General features: G+C 35.6%; 3 protein-coding genes across 3 annotated transcripts; all 3 read right to left on the reverse strand.

The window, feature by feature from the left end:
* Window positions 1-7789: 7789 nt before the first annotated feature.
* LOC310650028 (olfactory receptor 5F1-like) lies at window positions 7790-8758 on the reverse strand (the record flags this gene model as incomplete). The annotated part of the gene is made up of 1 exon (XM_083378863.1): window positions 7790-8758. One exon carries the CDS (start codon window positions 8756-8758, stop codon window positions 7790-7792), a length of 969 nt encoding a protein of 322 aa, XP_083234989.1.
* Window positions 8759-17692: 8934 nt separating this feature from the next.
* On the reverse strand, window positions 17693-18613 carry LOC310650030 (olfactory receptor 14A16-like; the record flags this gene model as incomplete). Its single annotated transcript, XM_083378865.1, has 1 exon — window positions 17693-18613. The coding sequence occupies one exon, from the start codon at window positions 18611-18613 to the stop codon at window positions 17693-17695; it is 921 nt and encodes a 306-aa protein (XP_083234991.1).
* A 4307-nt stretch (window positions 18614-22920) lies between these two features.
* LOC310650031 (olfactory receptor 5AP2-like) lies at window positions 22921-23784 on the reverse strand (the record flags this gene model as incomplete). The annotated part of the gene is made up of 1 exon (XM_083378866.1): window positions 22921-23784. A coding segment is annotated over one exon (864 nt), but the record flags the coding sequence as incomplete, so codon positions are not given.
* Window positions 23785-24040: the final 256 nt, after the last annotated feature.

The following is a 24040-nucleotide window of genomic DNA, read 5'->3' on the forward strand; positions in this document are numbered from 1 at the left end:
ATTGTTAGGTTTTTGTTGAAAACCAACAGAAGCAGAGACAAAAATGATTTCCAGTATTGGCATTGGCTAGAATGATCATTATGCATCTTGAAAATTGGCTTCAGAGCCATAGAGGGCTACAGTGGGAATTGTTCCACTGAATCCTCATTGAAAGGTAGATATAGAAAAAAAAGGAAATTTCCATCCAGTACAAGAACCTCCATGTTTCTCTTAATAAAGAACTACCAGCATCTTAATTAATGAATTCTTAAACATAATAGTAGAGAATGTAGGTAGCTCAGGGTTGAATTATTGGTTTGTTGTGATTAAGTAATACTTGAAATGAATCTTTCTCAATTTCTTCTTGCCTTGGTGTGCAGATTTGCGTGATGCTGTTTTACTCACTGTGGGTTTTGACTGCTGGTGGCCCTAAAAATGGAAGAAGCAGAAGAATACTGCTAATTGATGATCAGCTTTTTTCAAGGGCTACCCAGCTGTACTTAGGCCTTCCTTTCTGATTCATAAATGGAATTTTACTCAGTATATTCTTACAACATTCTTTCTACTTGTCATTGCCTGTAAGTTGTGATCTGAACTTTATCTAACACATATCATAATAGCCACTTTTCACCCTCATATTGATGGATAAAAATTAAGAAGAAGGTTAAAGATCAGTCCAAGTTCACAAAGGTTGAAATCTACTGCACTGAGCCATCTCTATTTAATGAATGTAACCTGTACAGGTTTGTCTAAATCAAAAATAGATTTAGGAATACTTCTGTGTTTTATACTGCATATTTTTATTTGGTTTCCTCTGAAAGAAAGTAGATTGATCATACAAACTAAAAGCAGTCAATCTTTTTGCTTTCAATTCTCTGAGATAATGATATTTCTTTCTGCCTTCTATCCATGGAGTAACTAGTGAAATGATTGTTCAGTTGAGCAAGCTTCTGAAATGAAGACGTTTTTGCTTGCTTTGAGTTCTTTTCCATTGAGGTTACATTAAAAAAATATATTGAAAGGAAAATAAAACATAACATTTTGGAAAAATCAAAACAAACATAAAGATCCCATTTTTAATCTCTGTAACCATGAATCATTCAAGCTGATGCTTGTATTCTTTGTAAAACAGATCTTTAATAAGAATTAGGATTGAATGAAGTTAAAATCATATAGTATCTTACCTTGCATTAAATCTCATTGAATTCAGTGTGACCTAGAGATGTCAAGTCTTTTGTAAAATGTATTAAGTACTTGATGTACCACTTTAAAATGTCAGTTTGTTTTCATTTATCATTCAGGTAAGTTTTGCATATTCTTTTTTTTTCACACTATCATTTCTCACTTACGAATTTTCTTTTGTTTACACTTCTACTGAATTTCTATTATATCTACAATTATACTGTAGCTGTTTTTCAGTGTCAATTTCCCTGGGGCTACATTAAGTAATTACCATTTAAAAAACCCAATTAGTTTTGTTACCCTTGTTTCTTAGTAAAAACAGGCAATGGAAATAAATAATTGATTAGTGTAAATTCAAAACTTTGAAAGCATTTGCACTTACAAAGCTGTTAGACTTACCAGTATTAGCTTTACAACTCATACAAAGATAATTAGCATCAGCATGACATCATAAAGGGAAGTTGTGGTCTCCATGCAGATGGCTTTATTACAAGCCAAGCTGAGCTAGCAGTTCAAGAAGCCAACTGAATGAGTCAAGACTTAAGACTATTTTATGGTTCTTTGGTTTTAAAGAAAGTAGTTCAGATAGGATTATCAAGAATGCTGATAGGATCTCAGATCTGTTTTCTGAAGTTTTACATTTTATTCAGTTCCAATATTATTGAAAACAAATTTTAAAAGATAACACTGATTTAACAGTTTGACACAGGGATGTCAAACTCCTAGCCCATGGGCCGGATGCATCATGCTGAAACTGTATTCACCCCATTGCCATAAATGGAAAAAAAGTCGTGAAACGTTGCAACATGTCATGTGACATTGCGAGTTTGACACCCCTGGTTTGACAAAACATGTCTACATTCTTGTGTTATATTTACCACTGTCATTACAGAGTTTGAATTAGATCTTTAGATAAGTTTTCAGTTATTTTGTCTTTTGATAAAAAGAGGAGTGGAAACAGGATTTATCTTCTCCATAATTAATTACAGTCAAAATTTACATTGTTATCAACTCTGATCATTTGAATTCTACAATCAAGAATTGAGGTGAAGTAGGATTATACTTCACAGGATTGTTGTGGGAAAAATAGGAGGCAGGAGGTTAGAATTAGAATAACAGAGTGGGAAGGGACCTTGTAGGTCATCTAGTCTAGCCCCACACCCAAGCAGGAGACCCTACAGAATTTCTGACAGATGGCAGTCCAGTGTCCTCTTGAAAGCCTCCAGTGATGAAGCTCCTGCAACATCTGAAGGCAAACTATTCCATTGATTGATTGTTCTCACTGTCAGAAAATTTCTCCTTATTTCTAGATTGAATCTCTCGATCAGTTTACATCTGTTATTCCTTTTCTGGCCTTCAGGTGCTTTGGAAAAATAGGTTGATCCCCTCCTCTCTGTGACAGCCCCTCAAATATTGGAAGACTGCTATTATGTCTCCTCTGGTCCTTCTCTCCACCAGCTAAACATTGCTCACATAGAAGGGTCCCTGTGAGGGGCCAGCAAAGCTGAGAGGGGGGATCCAGAGATTTCTGGAGGAAGGTGATACCAGGGTGAGCACCAAAACATCATCTACCAGAGGAGCCCCGCCAGCCCCCAAGAAGAGCAAGCATAGCAGCAACAGCCTTGAGGAGGAGGTAAGCGCAGCTAGGTGCCCCCTTGGGTAAATGGGGCTGGGCTGCAGGGTCCCAGTGCCCCAGGAACTTGAGGGCTAGGCTGGGCACTTGACCTCTGCTGCCCAGGGCTCCAGGCAGCCCAGAAGACTGTCAACACTAATTGGGCACCCATATCCTCCTCTCAGTGGGTCCACACCCAGCCTCCTCTCTGGTTGGACTGTGGCATTCTGTCAGCCTCAGGCCCAATGATGCAGGACACAGCCGTCCTTTTCCATGGGGTAGCTCACATGCCACCAGGTGCTTGGCTGACCCAGGCCATGGCTCAGCATCCTGAAGGAATGCCATGTTCAGCTCTCTGGACCTGCCAGGTGATGGAGACATTGACCTGGAGTCAGCCCTGACACTTGGCTCATCCCACCCCATGCTCTCATCTCCTCACCTTTTGTCCCACAGGCCATGTCCTGTATGCCACTTGGCAGATGGGAGGCTGAAAAGGGGCCCCTGGCTTGCCTGCTGGGATAAAATACAGGGAGTCAGGAGTATGTGGCAGCACGAGCCAAGCATTGATGAGGGCCAGCTCTGGGTCTCCTTCTCTGCCATCTAGCAGGCCCAGAGAGGGGAATGCAGCACTCATGCCATATGCTGAGCCGTGGCCTGTAATGGCCAAGTCCTGGCAATGTGTGAGTCACCCCATGGAGAAGGACTATTGTATACTGCACCCTAGGGCTCAGGGCTGATGGAACATCATGGCCCAAGAAGAGAGGAGGCTGGGCATGAACCTGCACAGAGGAGGATCTGAGCACCTGGTGCATGTTGATGGTTTCCCAGGCTGTCTGGAGCCTCAGGCAGTGAAGAGCAAGCACTCAGCCCAGCCCTTGAGTAGTTGGGGCATAGACTTGGACTACTGTGATATTGAATGGTTTGCCTTGGATTCAAACTGAGATCATTCTGTCATTTTGGGGATTGTATCCCAGTATTGCTTTTCCTACTCTTTTATTGACTATCAAGGCTACCCCATTTCTTATGAGGGTTTCTTGCCTGCAGTAGTATACCTGATGGTCCTCTGAATTAAATTCACCCATTCCTGTCCATTTTAGTTCACTGATTCCTAAGATGTCGATGTTCAGTCTTGTCATCTCTTGTTTGACCACTTCCAGCTTTCCTTGATTCATGGATCTTACATTCCAGGTTCCCATGGAGAAATATTTTTTTTACAGCATCGGACTTTCCTTTCTCCACCAGATACATCCACAGCTGAGCATCCTTTCAGCTCTGGCCCAGTCACTTCATTCTTTCTGGTGCTACTAGTACTAGTCCTCTGCTCTTCCCCAGTAGCATATTGGATGTCTTCCGACCTGAGGGGCTCATCTTCAAGTGTCATATCTTTTTGCGTTTTGGTACTGTCCATGGGGTTTTCATGACAAAGAAACTAGAGTGGGTTGCCATTTCCTTCTCCAATGGATCACGTTTTGTCAGAACTCTCTGCTATGACCTTTCCATCTTGGGTGGCCTTGCATGGCATAGCTCATAGCTTCATTGAATTACGCAAGCACCTTCACCATGACAAGACAGTAATCCATGAAGAGGTCAACTAAGAAAAGAGGTAGCAAAATCTAAGCAAGCAAAAACCAAACAAAATGTTCACTCCTCTATGTTATGCTATTTCAGACCCAATTATCCATTTGATTCTTTTCCTTCCTTCCTTTTCCTTTCTCTAGAATCTCTCTCAGTCTAGAACTAATTTTTCATCTACCATTCATCAAACACCAAACACCAACTCCACTACAGGGAGCCCGTGAAATATGACCATCACAGAATCTGTCTATTACAGTTGTAAACTCATGATGATTGTAAAATACATGGCCAATCTAGTTTTACAGTAGTAAAAATTTTGTGGCAATTATTAAGTGAATGCCATGCTCACAACCTAAATGCCATGGTCATAAAGTGAACATCATGGTCAGAAGATGACCATTGTGGTTGTTAGATGACCACTGCAGTTGTTAAGTGAACTCTTTGATATCATTATTGTGCGATTTTGCCAAAAACTGGGAGTAAGTGCTTTCAACAAAACTGTTGTAAAATGTGGTCACATGATTGTGGGATACTGCAAATGTTTGTAAATGGAACTGTGTTGCTAAGCACCTGAATTTCAGTGACATTACTATGAAGAGCCCTCAACCACCACAAGTTTCAAAACAGGTCGTAATTAGCACACAAGTATATCTGCCATAAGTTTGAATGGTGGTAAGCAACTGGTCATAAGTTGAGAACTACTTGTATAATGCTGAGAAAGCACAACTTCTTTCTTTCTGGTAAGCAGCAGTAGACCTTTAATTTCTAGTGTCAAATAAATAGAGAAGAAGTTCTCTAAGGCAAATAAGGAGCAGTAGCATTGTATACAATGTAATCTTTTCAAATACTGTACTAGGCAAGCTGACAAATGTGAGTAAAACCTTGTAGTTCAATATGTAAAGGACGGTGTAAAGGAAAGGCAATGAAGAAGGAGAGCCCCCCCCCACTGATTGTGGAACAATGGTGGTCGATCCGTATGATACGGGTGAACCCCTCCAACCAGACAGGAGAAAGGCTAGCCACACCTTGCTGACTAGCCCAAGCTATCAGCAGTCAAAGTCCAAAAGCACTAATCAGAACAACCATGAACAGCGTGCTTGGAACTTGGTGAGAATACCGATCTTCTCTCTCCTATTTTGTAACTGATTTCCTGGAAAAGATCCCCAGGAAGCAAAAAAAAAATAATATAATAATAATCCTCTGACACTCTTCCATAGGCAGAAATGGCAAATTAATGTTTATGGGAGACAGAAATATATTGAAATGAAGTTAATAATACTACAGTCTGGATAAATCTGAAAATTATGAAAACTGCTAAGATTTCACATCTGAAAGAGTATTGATGAAATTATAAGAAAATAATTCTTTGTCTTAAAAGTTGGAAAATGAATAGCTACTGACATCTAGTGGAGGATTAGAGCATAAAACTCCAGCTGCATTGACTCAGAAATTGGCAGTATGCTCAGAAATAGAGAAAAACTTGTTCCTTTGAACCTCAGAGACTTTAGCCAAATAACAGCTGACAGAGAAAAGAAAATATACTGGGCTATCTACTACAAAGTGGGAACCACATTTGTTTTAAAAACTGCTGACCTTCTGGGATTATAAATACTTATTGAGCTGTGATTTCTAAGCTCAAAAATAGTTTGCAGAGAAAGAAAAACCTTGGCTTTTAGCTAATCTTCTAGGGGGGGAAGTCGCCTGAAAACTCTTAGGTGGCTAAACATTCTGGTCGGAATTTTTGGCTGGTTGATAATTGTAAGACCCCTGAACAAAAGAACTGTTATAAAACACTGCTTTCAATGGTGCTTTGACAATTTGGAAATACATTGGATTACAAAAGCCATATATAAAGATAAGAACTATATAAAATTTCATTGTTTGGATTTTAAGATTGGCTGGTTTGACAAGGCTAATCTTAGAGACTATGGTATCAGTGAAAGACTATCTGGAGGGGGGAGACAAAATGGATATTGCATACCTATCTAAAAGTAACAGGAAACCATACCTAATATTCCCTCCTGAAGGTCCCAGCCTGGAACATCTGCAGGAGCAACACTCCAAGACAAGGCAAATACTTTCCAGGAGGAAATGTATGCAATGCTGTGACAGATTCAAATGACAATTGTTTCATACCATGTTGAAATTAAAAACAACTTTGATGACATAAATGAGCATATCTTCGACCTAAATTTACAATTAAAAAAACTCTCAGAAAATGATGACAAAGAATGAACAAATAAATCAGATAATAGAACATAAATCAGAGGAAAGTGACCCAAATAGGGAAGCTACAAATGAAGAGAACTACAGCTTAAAACAAGCAAAACAAAATTTGTAAGATTTTGCCACAACAATGAAAATGAAAAAGATAATTTATTTTTCAGGACTTCAAAACAAACTTGAGGATAAGAAAGAAGATCTAACAAAATGGATTACAGAGCTGCCAGGAGTATCATTAGAGTTTGGAAGACAAAAAATGTAGATCCTACTTAACTTGTCTTTCTCATTTCCAACAACACTCACAAAAATACAGGAAGAACTCCCTGGCAAGCAGAACATTCTGACTTGGAAAGCTACCTGGCAAAAGAAGAAGGCTAGAGTTAGATTCAACAGATTTGATTAAATACTTTTTTTTGAATATGGTTAAAAGAATAGATAAATTGTGGATATAAAGGGGCCCTACTATAAGAGGGATAAGATATATAAGTAGTATAGTACTTTTTATAATATAAGAAATGTAAAAATATTGGGATGGTGTATGTGAATGAAAAAATTAGATATTTAAAGGTAATTAATTTTGAGAAAATTATGACTGATAAGAATGGTTCGAATATTGAGGGGAAAACAAGCTTAAATAAGAATCTTGAAAATAGGATGCATAGTGATTTAAAGATAACTTTTACAAATACAATTGAAACATAAGCCAATCAGAAAAGATGTTATATGTTGATGTTATTGTTATTTGTACAAGAAAACTTTTTATTTCCAACCTTGTATGTATCGAAAGTAGTAAGCATTATATCTGTTTAATATTGACAAAGGAGAATACTACTGGAAGAAGAGAAGATCAAGGAAATCTATTATTAACTAATATATTACTAATATATTGATTATGGAATTATAGAAATTAATTATTATTTATTGTTTTTAAATATATGAACCCAGACAACATGCTGTTTACTAAGCACTAAAGATTGCTATTGTAAAAAATCAATAATATATATATATATATATTTAAAAAGGAGTGGAAGTAACAGTTTTATGGGAATATACTGACACTGGACAACCAATATTCCTTTCCTGCTCTTCCAATTGTACCCATTAATGTACACCATTTTTTTAACTCTCAAAAACTGATTTAGAAAGATATACAAAGGAGAACAAGTAGTCAAACTTTCTCTTATCAGTTTATTCATGGGCATTTCACAATGAATTACATCAGTTTCTTTGTTTGATGCAAGAACTTTTAGAGCTGAACATTTTCTTTTTTTTAATCACATTAAAAAATGCTGCTTGAATTTCCTTGTTTTTAAAACTGTAGATCAGAGGATTCAGCAAAGGAACGAGTACCGTGTACATCAGAGAGATTAAGCAGTCTTGTTCTATTGAGTGACTAGAGGACGGACGCATGTAAGTAAAGATAGCAGTGCTGTAGAAGATGCTAACTACAGTAAGGTGGGAGGCACAAGTAGAGAATGTCTTGATTTTGCCCTGAGTTGTACGGATTTTGAGCACTGCAGAGACTATAAAGAAGTAGGAGAGGGTAATGAAGGAGACAGTGGTTATCAAAATGCTCCCTGAGACAATGAATGTCACCAGCTCAACAAGGGAAATATCAGAACAGGATAAATGCAGAAGAGGTGGAATGTCACAAAAGAAATGCACTATTTTATTGGAACTACAAAAGTTCAGGGAGAAAACAAAGGCAGTATTGACAATGGCATTAAGATTTCCAATGGCCCATGAGCATGCCACAAGACACTGGCAGAGAGGTTGACTCATGAGTAAAGGGTAGAGCAATGGCTGGCAGATGGCTGCATAACGATCATATGCCATGACAGAAAGGAGGACACCTTCTGTGGCAGCAGTAGTAAGAAAAAAGTACATTTGAAGAAAGCAACCAGTAAAGGAAATTGTCTTGGTCTCTGAGAGGAGGTCCGACAATACCTTTGGCATGGTAGTGGTAATGTAACAGATCTCTGTACAGGACAGGTTGCTCAGTAAGAAGTACATGGGGATATGGAGGCTCTGGTCAATCTTTATCAAAATAATTATGATCAAATTGCCTGTTAAAGTAACAATGTAGATCAACAGTCCTCCCACAAAGAACATGATCTGAAGTTTAGGGTCACCTGTTAGCCCCCAAAGAATGAATTCTTTAAGAATGGTATGATTCTTTGTTTCCATTTTGCTGCTGATTTCTCTCCAATGAACACAATAGGATTCCTCAGGCAGATTTCATAAACATGAACTGTATATAGAGAAAAAGAAACATAGTAAGGTAATTAAATATTTATGGCCATTGGATTTAAATTTCTGATCATACATTATGTTGAGATACTATTGAGTGGCATAGATCTGCATTTTACTAGGATTGCCATTAGGAAAAGAGACCATATTAATATTGGGCTTCTAATCAGGTAGGATTAATTTTTCATCTAAGGAAATTGGTCTATGACTTCTTAAATATATGTTTTGCAACATGGTATTGTACATTTGTTTGGATTATTTGGGCAACTGAATAGCCAGAGGGTAAATTACTACACTTTTATCTTATTATCTTCTGGACTACTATTACCTGGTGTGATTTATGAAATAATTACATAATCATTTCATACAGAAACAGGAATTCAGTCCTTTGTCCCCAATGTTTACCTTTGAGTACCTACCCCTGGGCTACTAATATTATATCTGGATAATATTAAGAGAATGCCAGCATTACATGTCTTCATTTTGTTTTGGAAAGGATAAGAAGCACAAAATTACAATTTGATTTAACAATTGTGTTACAGTAAATATTTGCCTGTCTTTGGATTATATCAATCAGATTAAAACTGTTATCTAAAAAAATTGCATTTCCTTTGTTAAAAAATGTATCTAACAAAGTTATTTTAGATAACTGGTTCTGACATAAAGGACTTCAATTGACCACATGCCTTGTTACTGTTTTGTCATAAATATGCAAATTAATCCTGCTGCTTAGAGATAAATATATTTGCAGTTTCATTAGCCACTTTTCCAATTATTGCTGCAGTCATAAACATTCCCACAGTATTGTAATGCTTTATTAAAAAAAGAAAATAATTTATTTGCTACTTTATTTCTCATAACATTCTGGGAAAGACATTAGGAGATCTAGTGTGGTGAATTGATTAAAATTTAGACTAGGTATGGGGAGACCCAGATTGAATTTACCATCAGCAAGCAAGCTCATGGGGTGACTTTATAATCACATTCTTTCTCAGACAAATGTAGCTCATAAGGTTCTTCTCATGGTTAAAAAAATCAAAAACTAAAACCAAAAAGGCAGTGTGACACTTGGAGCTTGTAGAGAAAACAAGAGATATAAATCTAATTAATAAGTAGGATGGGTGGATGGATGGGTGGGCAGATGAGCAGGCAGGCAGGAGGGCAGAGAGCAGACAGATAAACAAACAGACAAACACTTTAGATCCACCCACCCAGCTTATTTGTACAATTACAAATTTAGCTTCCTTTTGTATTCACATAAATACAGAAGGATATTAATAAACACAGTTTGATATCTCATCTATTATTATGGTGCCAAAATATCAGTTTTTATGGTGGGCCTTTTAAAAAATGTTTAACTTCTTAATTCTTTTTATCTTAGCATTTTTGAAATGAACACACACACACATAGAGTACATTCAAACAACTTTAGGTGGGCCTTTAGAAATAAATTACTCTTAGCAAGGAATAAGGGTATAGCTACAGTAATACCAAACTCTGCCTATGTCAAAGGAAAAAAAGAAACTGAAATGAAGTGTTCTCAAGGACTTTTAAATCTGATTCATCTGAAGACCTAAACTATTTAAGAGAGCATTTCATTCTATCCCAATGAAATATCAAATGAAAGAAAGAAAGAAAGAAAGAAAGAAAGAAAGAAAGAAAGAAAGAAAGAAAGAAAGAAAGAAAGAAAGAAAGAAAAAGTTGGGCAGAATACTTGAATTCTTTATATGAAAACTACACAATTTTATACAGGAAAATTGTAAAGTAGGGGAAAAAAGAATGAACAGAGTACAAGAAAAACACTTAGAGTGCTTTCACACAATATTTCTACTCTCCTTGTCCTTCATTGAACACTCTGACACTGATTTTCAATAATGCTTTAAACTTCAAAATAATAATAAAAACTGGCAAAGAATACCATGAATCAATGTGTTAAACTGCCAGTAAAATAATAGGATATTTACAAAGAGATTAAAAGAATGTCTTACTCCCTAAAAAGTAATAATAATAATAATAATAATAATAATAATAATAATAATAATAATAATAATAATAATAATAATAACAACAACAACAACAATCATCATCATCATCATCATCATCATCATCATCATCATCATCATCATCATGCAGCTATATCTGAACTTTATGCTATGTACATTTAAGCAAATAATATGAGAAGTTGTGTGTCTATGTGATGGGGAGAAACACTTTCCGGCAAGCTGGCATCCTTTCTATTTTTGTAAGGTTATCACAATGGTCTTTTTTCAATCATGATTATTTTGGCAATAAGTTTTATTGTGATTATTATGGTACAGAAACCTTTACATTAAAGTGTGTATGGAGAGGGAAGGAGATGAATAATGGCTTACTTGAACTTGGAGGTGGACCAAATGAGTGAGGCAAGAATATCAAATCGAAGTTTTCTCAACATAGATTAGAAAATTGTCTAGAAAGATTATGAACAGGTTATATGAGAAATGTTTATATGAACAAAGGAAAGTAATCCCAGTAATTGTTACAACAATTTGGAATAATTGGTAAAATACACTTTCTTTATCAGAGGTACAGTAGGTCAGAAAAGATCCTAAGCCAGAGTTAGTTTTCAGCCAGTAATAGGAAAGGGTTGAAGCACTAAAACAAGAGCAAGCCAACTATAAGACCAAGCTTTGCTTGGATTCTAGATAAACTGTTGTGGAGCCAAAAACATGTTGACTCAAGTCTCAGAATAAGTCAATAACATGATGGTAAGCAACATGGAAGCAACCTTGAAGTATGGTGGAACAAATGCCAGAATGGCTTTAACTTGCAGAAACCTTCTTTTAGAACTCTTTATAAAAGAATTCTGAAACATAACATATGTAGTTGGAAGCCTAATGAAGATGAAGAAAACAGAATGCCCCTTGTTGTACCCAAACCTTTGAACATACATCAGAAAACCCCAGGATCAAACCTAATACAATCACAGCAGATTTGACACTTTCTCAACAAATTTGATATAATTAATACCTGGAAGGGCAGGAGTTCAATTTCCAGAATAACAGGAGGATTTAAACAAACTGTCAATTCTTCCCAGTGACAGCTTTGAAGTCATGAACATATTAACCTTTCATTTTGGGCGGGTTTTGATTAGCAATCCTCTCATTTTTCTGCTTGATGAGTAATATGAGCAAGATGTTGGGCTATTTCTAGCCCACACTAAATTTTCTGGGGACCATTGAATCCTCACTACTTATTAATATGGTCTCTAGTGGAAATGGTACAAAGGGAAAACTACTTACAAACAGAAGACAGCCTTTGTTTATGAGCAGATATTGTAATCTTCCTTTATACTGAATGAACCTTTATTGTCAAAGTACAACCATATATACATTGAGATTGGCTGAGCCTCCCTTTGTGCCCCCACCCCCCAACTTACAGTGACACAAACCCTCCATCTTATTACACCATGTGAACTAATTGCATAACACACCGGCCTTGCAAGTCAATTATGCATAAAGTTTATAAAAATTATTTCCCATTCAAAAGCCTAACAGCCCATGGATAAAAGATTTTTTCAGCCTGTTGGTACGGCTGGCTATATTCCTATATCTCCTACCTGATGGTAGGAGAGTAAAGAGATACCGTCCAGGGTGTGAGTCATCCCTGAGAATTTTCCTCACTCTTACAAGGCAGCGAGCCCTGGCGATGTCATCCAGTGGTGTCAGGGGACAGCCCATAATGTCTTGTGCTGTGCTCACCACCCTCTGTAATGCCTTCCTATCCACATCTGTCAGACCAGCATACCAAACCACAATACCATACGAGAGGATGCTCTCTATAGTAGACCGGTAAAAGAGGGTCATAAGCCGTTGTTTTACCCTGTTCTTCTGCAAGACCCTGAGAAAGTGAAGTCTCTGTTGGGCCTTTCTGGCCACCTGGGTTGTATTAACTTTCCAGGTAAGATCTTCGCAGAGGTGGACTCCCAGAAATTTAAAGGAGGAAACTGTCTCCACACAGTCCTCCCCGATGTAAAGTGGGGCAGGTTCCTCCTTTTTCCTCTGGAAGTCTAGCACCATCTCTTTCTTCTTGCCGATGTTCAGGTGCAAGTTGTTGTTACAACACTATATGGATAGTTTTTGTACCTCCACCCTGTATGCTATCTCATCCCCACCTGTAATAAGACCCACCATGGTCGTATCATCTGTGAACTTAATTATTGCAGTAGATGGGTCAGATGATACACAGTAATATGTGTACAAAGAGTACAGGTAAGGGCTATGCACGCAGCCTTGTGGCGAGCCAGTGCAAAGCTTCAGGGGGGTGGACAAAGCAAACCCAACCCTAACTGTTTGTAACGGGTCCCTAAGAAAGTCTTGAATCCAATCGCAGATGGAGGGGGAGAATTTCAAGTCAGTCAGCTTCTTGATGAGAATGCTCAGCAAAATGGTGTTGAAAGCCGAGCTATAATCAACAAAAAGCATCCTGACATAACTTCCAGGTTTCTCAAGATGACTTGCTACAAAGTGTAAAGCAGTAGCTATGGCATCATCTGTCAACCTGTTCCCCCTGTAGGCAAATTGATGTTTATCAAAATCCAGTGGGAGGCATGTCCTGAGATGTTGGAGAATCAATCTTTCGAAGCATTTCATGACTACAGATGTTAATGCAACAGGTCTGTAGTCATTCAGGCACTCAACTGCAGTTTTCTTGGGGACTGGGACAATGATAGCTGCTTTCAAGCACGATGGTACACATGCCGTTTGTAAGGAGATGTTAAAAATCCTTGTCAGGACCCCTGCTAATTGGTCGGCACAATTCCTAACCACTATCCCCAGCACCCCATCTGGGCCTGCGGCTTTGTTGGGATTCACAACCTTCAACACAGTTCTCACTTGGTCTTCAGATAGGGTGAGTTGCTTTTCTATTTTGAGTCAGAATCAGTACAAAATTCAAAAATGTAATCTAACCTAATTTCAACTAAGATAAACTAAATTAATCTAAAATAATCCAATCTTTTTAATTATAATTTTAATGATGAGCATCACATTTTATTGCAGACATTTTTTATATGAAACAAAATGGAAGAATAAAAATCAGAATGGTGCTCTGTAAAACAACACAGCAAATACATTAAAAGAATGCTTTTCTACCTACTTGATAGTCAAGTATTCCAAGTGCTGGAATTTCTCCAGTGAAATACAATATTCACCAAAACTTCTAAAGCAGTGGCCCCAACCTTTTGGGCACCAGGGACGAGTTCCATGGAGAGAGGTTTTTTCATGGACTGGGGAGGGCATGGTTTCATGTGCTGCCTGCATACTGTGGATGGGGCTTTCCTTGTTTGCATGGTCCAGTTTCTGGCATGCCACAGCCTGGTGCCAGTGCATGGACTGGTGGTTCGGGACCCCTGCTCTAAAGGCAAAAAAAACCTTTACATTTTTGGAAGGATCACAACAATTTTAAATATGTATTTTTAGCTGACCAATTCTTAAGTCCCCACAAAGGAGTCAATCTATTTTTCCAAATCACCCGTAGGCAGGACAAGAAGCAACGGATGGAAACTAATCAAAGAGAGAAGAACCTAGAACTAAGGAAAAAATTCCTGACAGTTAGAAAATTAATCAGTGGAACAACCTGGAAGTTTTTAAGAAGAGACTGGACAACCATTTGTCTGAAATGATAGAGTGTTCTGACTCCCGCCAAAGCAGGAGGTTGGATTAGAAGAATTCCAAGGTCCCTTCCAACTCTATTACTACTACTACTACTACTACTACTATTATTATTATTATTATTATTATTATTATTATTATTATTATTATTATTATTATTATTATTAATTTATTTGGCTTGTAGTACCTTCTTTAGTCTTTTTGCCAGAATTGCAGCAAAGAGTTTATAGTCATTATTTAGTAATGAGATTGGTCTATAATTCTTTATCCTTGTGACATTTTGACTTCCTTCTGTAATAACACAATATTAGCTGCTTTCCAGTTTGAGGTATCTTTCTCCCCAGTAATATGTTATTCATTATATCCTTTGATGGCTGAAGACATTTGTCCTCAAAACATTTATAACATTGGCTCATAAGACCATTTGTAACTGGAGCTTTACCTGTTTTATTTTTTGACACCTTCTGATATTTCAAAAGTAGTTATTGGATCATTCATCAATTGTCTTTGAAATTGTGAAAGTTTAGATAAATGTATTAATAAGTTTTCACCTATCTTAGGCAATTTTAATTGGGTTTTAATTTTCTCAGGGTTCTATTTAATCTCTTTTAATTTGTTTTAACGTTTGTATTGACTATTTTTTAAATGCCCTGTAAACCGCCCTGAGTCCTTCGGGAAAGGGCGGTATATATAAATAAATAAATAAATAAATCCAGCTCCTGCTTTTTATAAAAATTGGAGTAAATTATGAAATGACTTGTAATTTTTTCAATCATTCTGTTTTCCCTTTCCTTTTTTAATTTATATGCCAGCCATCTTCCAGGTTTATTTGCAAACTCAAAGTATTTTTGTCTCACATAGTTCAAATTTGTTTCTATTTTTTGGAACTGTTAACATAGACAGTTGTTGATGTAACAATTTAAATTGGTGTAAAATTTTAAAGTCCGTATGTGTCTTTTGCAGTTCAATTTCTTTCTGTCTGATTTCATCCAATATCTTTTACAGCTTTTCCTGGAATTTTTTCTTCTCTAGTTGATTATATTCTATAAAATAATCCCTTGTAACTATTTTATTAGAATCTCAGACAGTAATTAAATTTGTCCCTTTACCTAGATTATTATCAAAATATTCTACCCATCATTAGTGGGTAGAATTTTTGTAAATAAGGTGAATGTTTTATCAAAGATGCTCTTTCTATTATCAATACTTGCAACATATTCCATTTAAACAATGGCAGATGGATATCTCCATGGGAAAAAAACCTCAAGAATTAGATACAAATTACTGCAAGATCCTAAGGAAAGAGGAGGTTTGGGTTTACTATATTTTAAATTATATTTTGATGTTTGCTGTTTGGTCTGGCTGAGAGAGTGGGTTATCTTCAGAATAAGAGGTTATTTGATTTATAGGGCTATTTATGGTATGAAAAAGTTAAAGTAAATGTTGATTTTAATAACTATTTTGTTAGATGTGCCATCTCAAGAGTTCAGAATAAATATAAAACAAGGGGTTTTTTTGTGAAAAAGCCTCTCTGGTGTCCCCTCAGGAAGATTATTTTAAGAAAAGAAATGGCAGTGAATCTACACTGGTGGACTTATGGTCAAATAATATCTTTTAATTTTGGTGATCCTATCCTCAAAGCAGAGTTAGAATCAGAATGACATGTCTGCCATTGGTTTACATATTTACAATTGAAAGAAAGATTTAAATTAGAATTGACCTTGCAAAAAATGAATTGGAAATCCTACTGTGTGGTACAATGCTAAGATTTATAAATTGTTATTAAATTTGGAAAATGAATATGTAAAGCATTCCGTGACTCAGTGGACAAGAAACTTTGGATATAATGTAATACTTGAACAATGGGAGAATATGTAGACAAAAACATCTATAATTTACACTAAATTATAATTTAAAAGAAAACTTTTATAAGATGATGTATTGTTGGTATAAAACCAGATAAGTTGTCAAGAATGTATACAGGTATTTCAAATGAATGTTGGAAATACAAATATAAAGAAGGGATCTTTTATCTTTGATGCTAGATATGTGATAAAGCAAAGAAATATTGGAGTAGGATTCACATCTTAATACAGAAGATTCTCAAAGTGAATATAAAGATAAAACCAGAACCTTTTCTTCTGAGTTTAATGGAAAAAAGTCTTGGAAAAAAAATGGAACTTTGATATTATCTATGTTAATGGCATCAGGATTACTTTTTGCTCAAAAATGGAAGGATGCTTTGATTCCTACAATGGATGATCATTTTACAACATTTTAAAATAACATTTACAATGTTGGAATTTTACAACATGTAGCAATTTTACAACATTTTTTGCACCATTTTACAATGTTGCAAAAGCTGATGGAGTTAACAGAGATGGTCAAATCAACTGCTTTGATGAAAGAAAAAAAATACTTTTGCTTCTACTTGGAAAGCTCTTCTGGACTTTTTTCATGAAGTGGAAAAAATGAAACTTTGATTTTGGGTTTTACTGATTAATAGGTTTGTTGTTATAGAAATGGCTAGTTCATATTATTATGTAAAAATAAAAAGTTGAGATCTGATGTTATTATTTTATTCTACTACACCAAAGGGAGTCAGAAGTCAGCCTTTTCTTTTTTCTCCCCTTGCTCCACACTTTTCTCTTCCCTTTTTCCTCCCTTATTTTCCTACATTCTTTTATATTTTTGTATGACATATAACAAACTAATAAATAAATACAAGGAAAAAGTATCGACTGATATTTATTTTATGGTCCAAAGATGCAATCACAGGAAATTAAAATGAAGTTATGTTTAGTCCAAAAATGGCATATTAAAGATTAAGTTAACATCAAATAGATTTGCTATATTTTTGTAGATGGTAGAGTTTAAAACATATGGGTAGAAGTTGGCTGGAAAGATATTTAAGTTCATGAATAGTAGAAAGATGCCCATATTAAGATATGTTCAAAAGGGAATAGTGTGCAACAGGAGTCTTTTCTATATTAAAAGCACTCAGCATAATCAGACACAAAATAGGACAAAGTCTATCCATAGATGGGCCTGAGAAGACATACTGTAGAAAGTTGAAATGAAATGAACTTAGTTTCATTTCAGATTCCTCTAAAATATCTCTCTCTGTGTGAGTGTATATTCAATTTATATCCTGCTTCCCACCACTATATTATACTCAATTATCTTTCTACCCATATATCTGAATGAATGAATGAAAACATTAAACCACACAGAGGGTGAGGTGGTTAAGAAACTTACATAGAGCAGTTTGGATATCTTTATTCCTTATACTATAAATGATTGGATTCATCATGAATGGCACAGAACAGTAAATCACAGTAGCTACCAGGTCAAAATCAGATGGACATCTTGAGATTGGCCTCAAATAGGCAAAGGCACAGATGCAAATAAACAAGGAGACAACAATTAGATGAGGCAAGCAGGTAGAGAATGCTTTCTGCCTTCCCTTCATGGAGGGTATTTTCATTACAGTTCTGAAGATTTGCACATAAGAAATTATTATAAATATTAAGCAACTGAAAACCAGAAATGCACTGAAAACAAGAACCCCAGTTTCTATGAGATAAAGGTCAGAGCAGGAAAGTCTTAATAACTGGGGGATTTCACAAAAGAACTGGTTGACAAAATTGGAGCAAAAAGTGATAGAAAACGTGCCCCCAACATGGACTAATCCATAGAGAAGACCACTCATCCATGCAATTATTGCCATTTTCACACAGGATTCTTTGCTCATCATGATTGTGTAGTGCAGTGGATCACAAATGGCAACAAATCGATCATACACCATAACTGTTAGGAGAGAAACATCTGCAGCCATAAAATAGATGAGGAAAAAAACTTGAGCAGCACATCCAGTATAAGAAATTGTTCTGTTGTGGCTCATGGATTTGGGAATAGTCACAGAAATGGCACCAACGTCAGCAACAGATAGGTTTACCAAAAAGAAGTACATAGGAGTATGAAGGTTGGGGTTAAGGAATATGATGGTGATAATTAGGAAATTATCCATCAAGGCCACCAGGTAAATCATCAAGAACATAACAAAATGTACAATTTGAAGTTCCTGAATCTTGGAAAATCCAAGAAGCTGGAATTCAGTCACTGTGCTTGTATTGAACATTTCTTCCTGTGTATGTTCCAAGGACCTATAGAGAATTAAATGGTATACAAATAGAATAAATGCTATCACATTTCTCAATCTGAAGTTCTTCCCTGTCATATTACAGCACTGTGTCCTCACTTTTGAATGGGTGAACATGTTTTCAGTTTTAAAAGCATATTATGGACAGTTCCATAATGCTCTGGACTGATTTGCTGTTCATAAAATGACTACAAGAGGTTATATTTATTTATTTCTGAAATATATATATACTGTCTCAATCAACATGAAATCTGTATATAATTCAGCTATATAATTTGGAACTAAGAAATTCACTCCAAAATTAGGGAAAACTAACATTTGTCTGTCTCTCTGTTTCCCCTCCCTCTTCTCTCTCTATGTTTGTTTGTGTGTGTGTGTGTGTGTGTGTGTGTGTATCATAGATATCAGACTACCTAGCATAGATATCAGAAAGAATCATATTCAAAATATATCTATATTGGCTTTTTTTGTTTGCATTCCTTATAATAAAATGGAATAAATTATAAACTGGAAAAATGAAAAACTGAGACAAATCAAATCAAAACAATTGTATAATTATATTACAAAAACCAAATGAATGTAGCTGTGTACATATCAAGAGTGTAACTCAAGGTTCCAAATTATTAGCTCTGTCTGTCTGTCTGATTGGTCTATCCATCCATCCAGCTATCTAGCTCAGGTATCATACATCTATGATCTACTTTTATTTTAATTTTTACCTGCTTGGAGTTGCTCCATTCTAGAGTCTTCCCTGGAAAAGAAAAATTGTCTACGCCAAGCTGAGCATCTCTTTTGCTTCTGTCTCTTTTTATCATAACCCAAGTAATAATCTTCAATCAATGCAAATATTCCAGTGAAATATACCCAGAAGAGTTGGGTGATAGATGATTGTGTGTTTCCTGTATTTAGCATAACATATTACTTGTGAGAATTGTAATTGGAATTCTTTCTCTAAAGTTTCTCCTGGACAACATCAGAAGCCAAACATGATTTAGATGTGTAAAAAGTCCTTATGAAGAATACAAAAATCAATAAGTTTATTTTCATTATCCAGCTGTCCCCTAACCAAAATAACCAATGTTTATTTCTTTGGAATAGGAGCAAACAATATCACTTTGTATGAATAATCCACTCATCCTGAAAAAAGATGTTAGGGTGTACTTTGTGATCTATTTTTAAAGAAATGTTTCTATGTTATATCATTTCTATGGTTGTATATCTCAAATAACAAATTCGTTTGTTGTAGGCTAACCTAAGTAGTCCATTGCCCCTTCAACCTAAGCCAAGGGGCCTCCAGGGTCCCTTCTATTCTATTCTATTCTATTCTATTCTATTCTATTCTATTCTATTCTATTCTATTCTATTCTATTCTATTCTATTCTATTCTATTCAGGCTTTTTAATGTGTTTTAGAGCTACTCTTACCATTAACATAATAATAGCAGAATGCCTTTAAGATTTTTGAATTCAAAATCTAGTGGTAAATCTTCTCCCATTGCCCACATTCCTACATTTTCCCTGGTAAGATTTTTAAAGATCCATTTTAACTCTTACTTAATGAGCAATGTTCAGGCTTTTATATGACACCAATATTTCTTGTCCTTAGTTCTCTGGTCACAAGATTGCAAGTCAGATACCTCTGGATTGAGAATGAAAGTTTGATAAAACAGTGCTCTCCACAGTTGTCTGAAGATTCCCCCCTCTTTTTTTTTAACAAGAATGAAAGAGATTAGCAGGTTTAAAAAGAAATATAAACTTCTAAACCTTTCTGAAGATATGAAAGGGAAATCAAAATATGTCACCAATTCTTTGAAATATAATGACCTTTTGCAATGCGACTACAAGATATCAACCAGACCGAAATAAGTTATAGCAAATTGCAATTAGTATTTTTGAAGAAGTCTTTTCCTGCTACTAAGTGGATCTCTGATTAAAAAAAATTGCAGGGTCTAGACTCACACACAGAATAAAACACTAGAATATTCTGGGAGCAAAAGAAGGATAGAGTCGAAATGATGTTGAACGGATGTGGATTGAATATAAAAATCATCATTATGAAAGAAGAACATTGGGATAGTTTGGTTTCATAAGGTAGAGAAAATGAGAAGAAGACTGACAAAATTATGGTTGGAGGGAGCTAATGATTATCTATCATCTATCTATCTATCTATCTATCTATCTATCTATCTATCTATCTATCCTCCTTCATTATTTTTTATAAATAACTTGAGGCAGTGAACATACTAATTCTGCTTTCTCTTTTTCTTCCTATTTGCCCACAAAATAACCCTGGTGGTTGATGTAAAGCATATTTAGTTAGATTTTCATTTCTTTTCTCATATCTTCTCCCCATTTAATTAATATATGCTGATTAGATCTTATTCTTGGTCAGTGTGTGACATAACACTACTTAATCTAAAAGGAATACGGTTGTATATACTTGAATATATGCAATAATTTGCAACAAAATATAGAATAACCTTGTGTTTGGTTATTTTTTTCTTAAAAACATGTAGAACCTCTTTTTTATCTGTAGAGAAATACTACAAATTTCCTAGAACTTTTCATAGGAGGCATTATAGCACTTAAGAAGAATAAATGCTTTCTGCAAAACTATTGTTGATAGATGGTTGTGAACAAAACTTTCACCTTTATCATCATGAATCCCAGTCCACGTACACTGGACAATTTAATGGAAAATTTCTAACGTTCTTTTCTTTGGAAGTCACTGATAAATAAAAAGAAGCTGCATTTTAATAGTCAATATTCTTTAGACTAATAGTCTAATAATAGTCAATATTCTAAGACTAATTCAGTAATGAGAACTAAAGAAAAGGAAATGTATTGTGCAAATGCAGTATAGATTACTGATATGGGTTCATGTGATCTGAAACAATTTACAAAATACAATACACCTGCTTGGAATTCCCCCCCCCTTTTTTATTAGCAAAATAAAAGGGAGAAGGGCGGTATACAAATCAAATCAAATCAATAAATAAATAAAATTAAGCATGTTTCAAATTTTCCTTTCAGCCATGTAACATGTTTCAGCCAATATTTCTTTACAGCATGTGTACATTTCTCCACTTTTTCATTTTGCAATGGCATAACCATAAAACTCCAGTTTATTTACTGTATGCCTAGCCATGAACTTCAAAGCTACTTACGTCTCCTAAATCTATGTGGAACTTATAATGTTGATTTAATGTGTTCAGTTCTTCTTCTATAATTTCTTCCTACTTATTACTTAGAGTGATCTACTGTATGTATGCAGGCTGGCAATCTTCTAAGCTGGTTTTGGTTTATAAACACAGCATCGTAATCTCTTAATACTTTTTGTTTAGAGTGATCTGCTGTATGTATGCAATCTAATCTGCTCCTGCTCCTCCTGCTCTTCCTCCTCCTCCTCATGTTACATTTTCATCCCAAGATATTCAGGGCCTTTACTCTTACCTTTATTGAATTTCTACTGTGTCCACTGCTAAGCTATGGTTATTTTGAAAGCCATAGCTCTATAAATATAAGACATTTGACATGGGGAAAAACTGGGGGGGGGGGAAATAAAGGAGTGAACAATTTAAGACACCAATATTTGAGTATGCATAGATTTTTGGAAATAAATAGTCTTAAAAGAGTCTGAGTTTGTCAGTAATTGCTTTAAACTAAAAAAAGAGGATATATTCTTAACAATTATAGAATTGGAGGTGGAAGAGTCATGCCATACATGTAGTAGAACTTTCACATACTGTATATGCATAAAATGCAATAAACTTCAGGGAAAATATTTTTTGTCCACAAAAAAAAACCCACAAAAAACAAAACCCAATCATAGAGATCTTAGCCATGTTCTGCTAGAACTCTGGATTAACAAAAAGTGCTTTTATTTTTCATAAATAATTAAATAATTAACCATAGTTAGGAATGGTGGTGGAAGAATTTCACTAGAATTCAGTTGGCCTTACCAAATTTATTATGTACACGATGAGGCTAAGAACATCTGGACAGAATAGCCAGTCCAGCCCACAAGGCAAATAAAGTCCTTCAACACATTATCCCTAAATTCTAATTCTCCTTATTTCAGAAGTTAAATAATTAAGAAGATTGAATATTTTGGTACATTGTCTAACATCAATTATTAGTTTCTACAAAACTGTAGTGATAGATTTGTTCATCAAAATCAAAACAGTCAAATTCACTTCTGATTATAACATTGTCCAATCCAGCTTTAAAATTAATTTTTAAAAGGTTTTGGAAAACATTGGACATTTAATGCCCAAACCTTCTCACCTAATTTCCTTGAATTATTTTATGAAATGCCTGTTGTACACTCTTGTTTCTTAAGCTGTAGATGATTGGATTAAGCATAGGTGTTAGAATCCCATAGAGTACTGGTAATGCATGATCTTGCTCTTGAGAGTAAGTGGAATTAGGGCGTATGTAAGTGAAGATGATGGTGCCAAAGTAGATGTTCACTACAGCTAGGTGAGAGGCACAGGTGGAAAATGCCTTCCGGCGTCCACCCTTAGTCCCAATCCTAAGTATTGCTAAGGCTATATATACATAGGAAAACAGAATCATCAGGAAGGAACCCATAATTATACCTCCTCCAAATACAAAAGTAGCAATTTGATTGATCTGAGTATCAGTGCAGGACAGTTGGAAGAGAGGAGGGATGTCACAGAAAAAATGTTCTATGACATTACCTTGGCAGAAGGACAAAAAGGTCATAAGGCCAACGTGGATAGCTGAATTAGACAAACCAAGAATCCAAGCAGTTACTGCAAGCCAAATGCACACTTTGGGCCGCATGAGCACACCATAATGCAGTGGGCGACAAATAGCTGCATATCGGTCATATGCCATGATGCCTAATAAAACACATTCAACACCACCAAAGCAGATGAAGAAATACATCTGGGACAAGCAGCCTGAGAAAGAGATTCGATTGTCATTAGAGAGATAATTCATCAACATCTTCGGAACAGTGGAAGTTGTGTAGCCAATATCTACTAAAGAGAGATTGCATAGGAAGAAGTACATAGGATGATGGAGTCTGACATCTAAGCTGACTATAAGAAGTATAAATATATTTCCAACCACAGCCATCAGATAAATAATAAGAAAGACACAAAAGAGAGTCCCAGGAGTATAAATTCAGTGACAGAAGTTGAATTCTGCATCATCTTATATCAAGGATTCATCTGTGAGGGAATATTACAGAACATTTTTCTAATTATCTTTTCTGGAAAGGAACAAGACCTGAAATAGAGGACTTTTAGATGCAAATAAAAACTCAAAGCTTTTGGAGGCTATCTGTTCTGCTTAAGTAATACTAAGGATTTTGAAGCACAGTATATATTGTAAAATAAATACATATATTAAGACAGCATTACAGTAAGTACAGAAA

The sequence above is a fragment of the Vipera ursinii genome (assembly GCF_947247035.1).
Source record: "Vipera ursinii genome assembly, chromosome: Z".
Taxonomy (NCBI): domain Eukaryota; kingdom Metazoa; phylum Chordata; class Lepidosauria; order Squamata; family Viperidae; genus Vipera; species Vipera ursinii.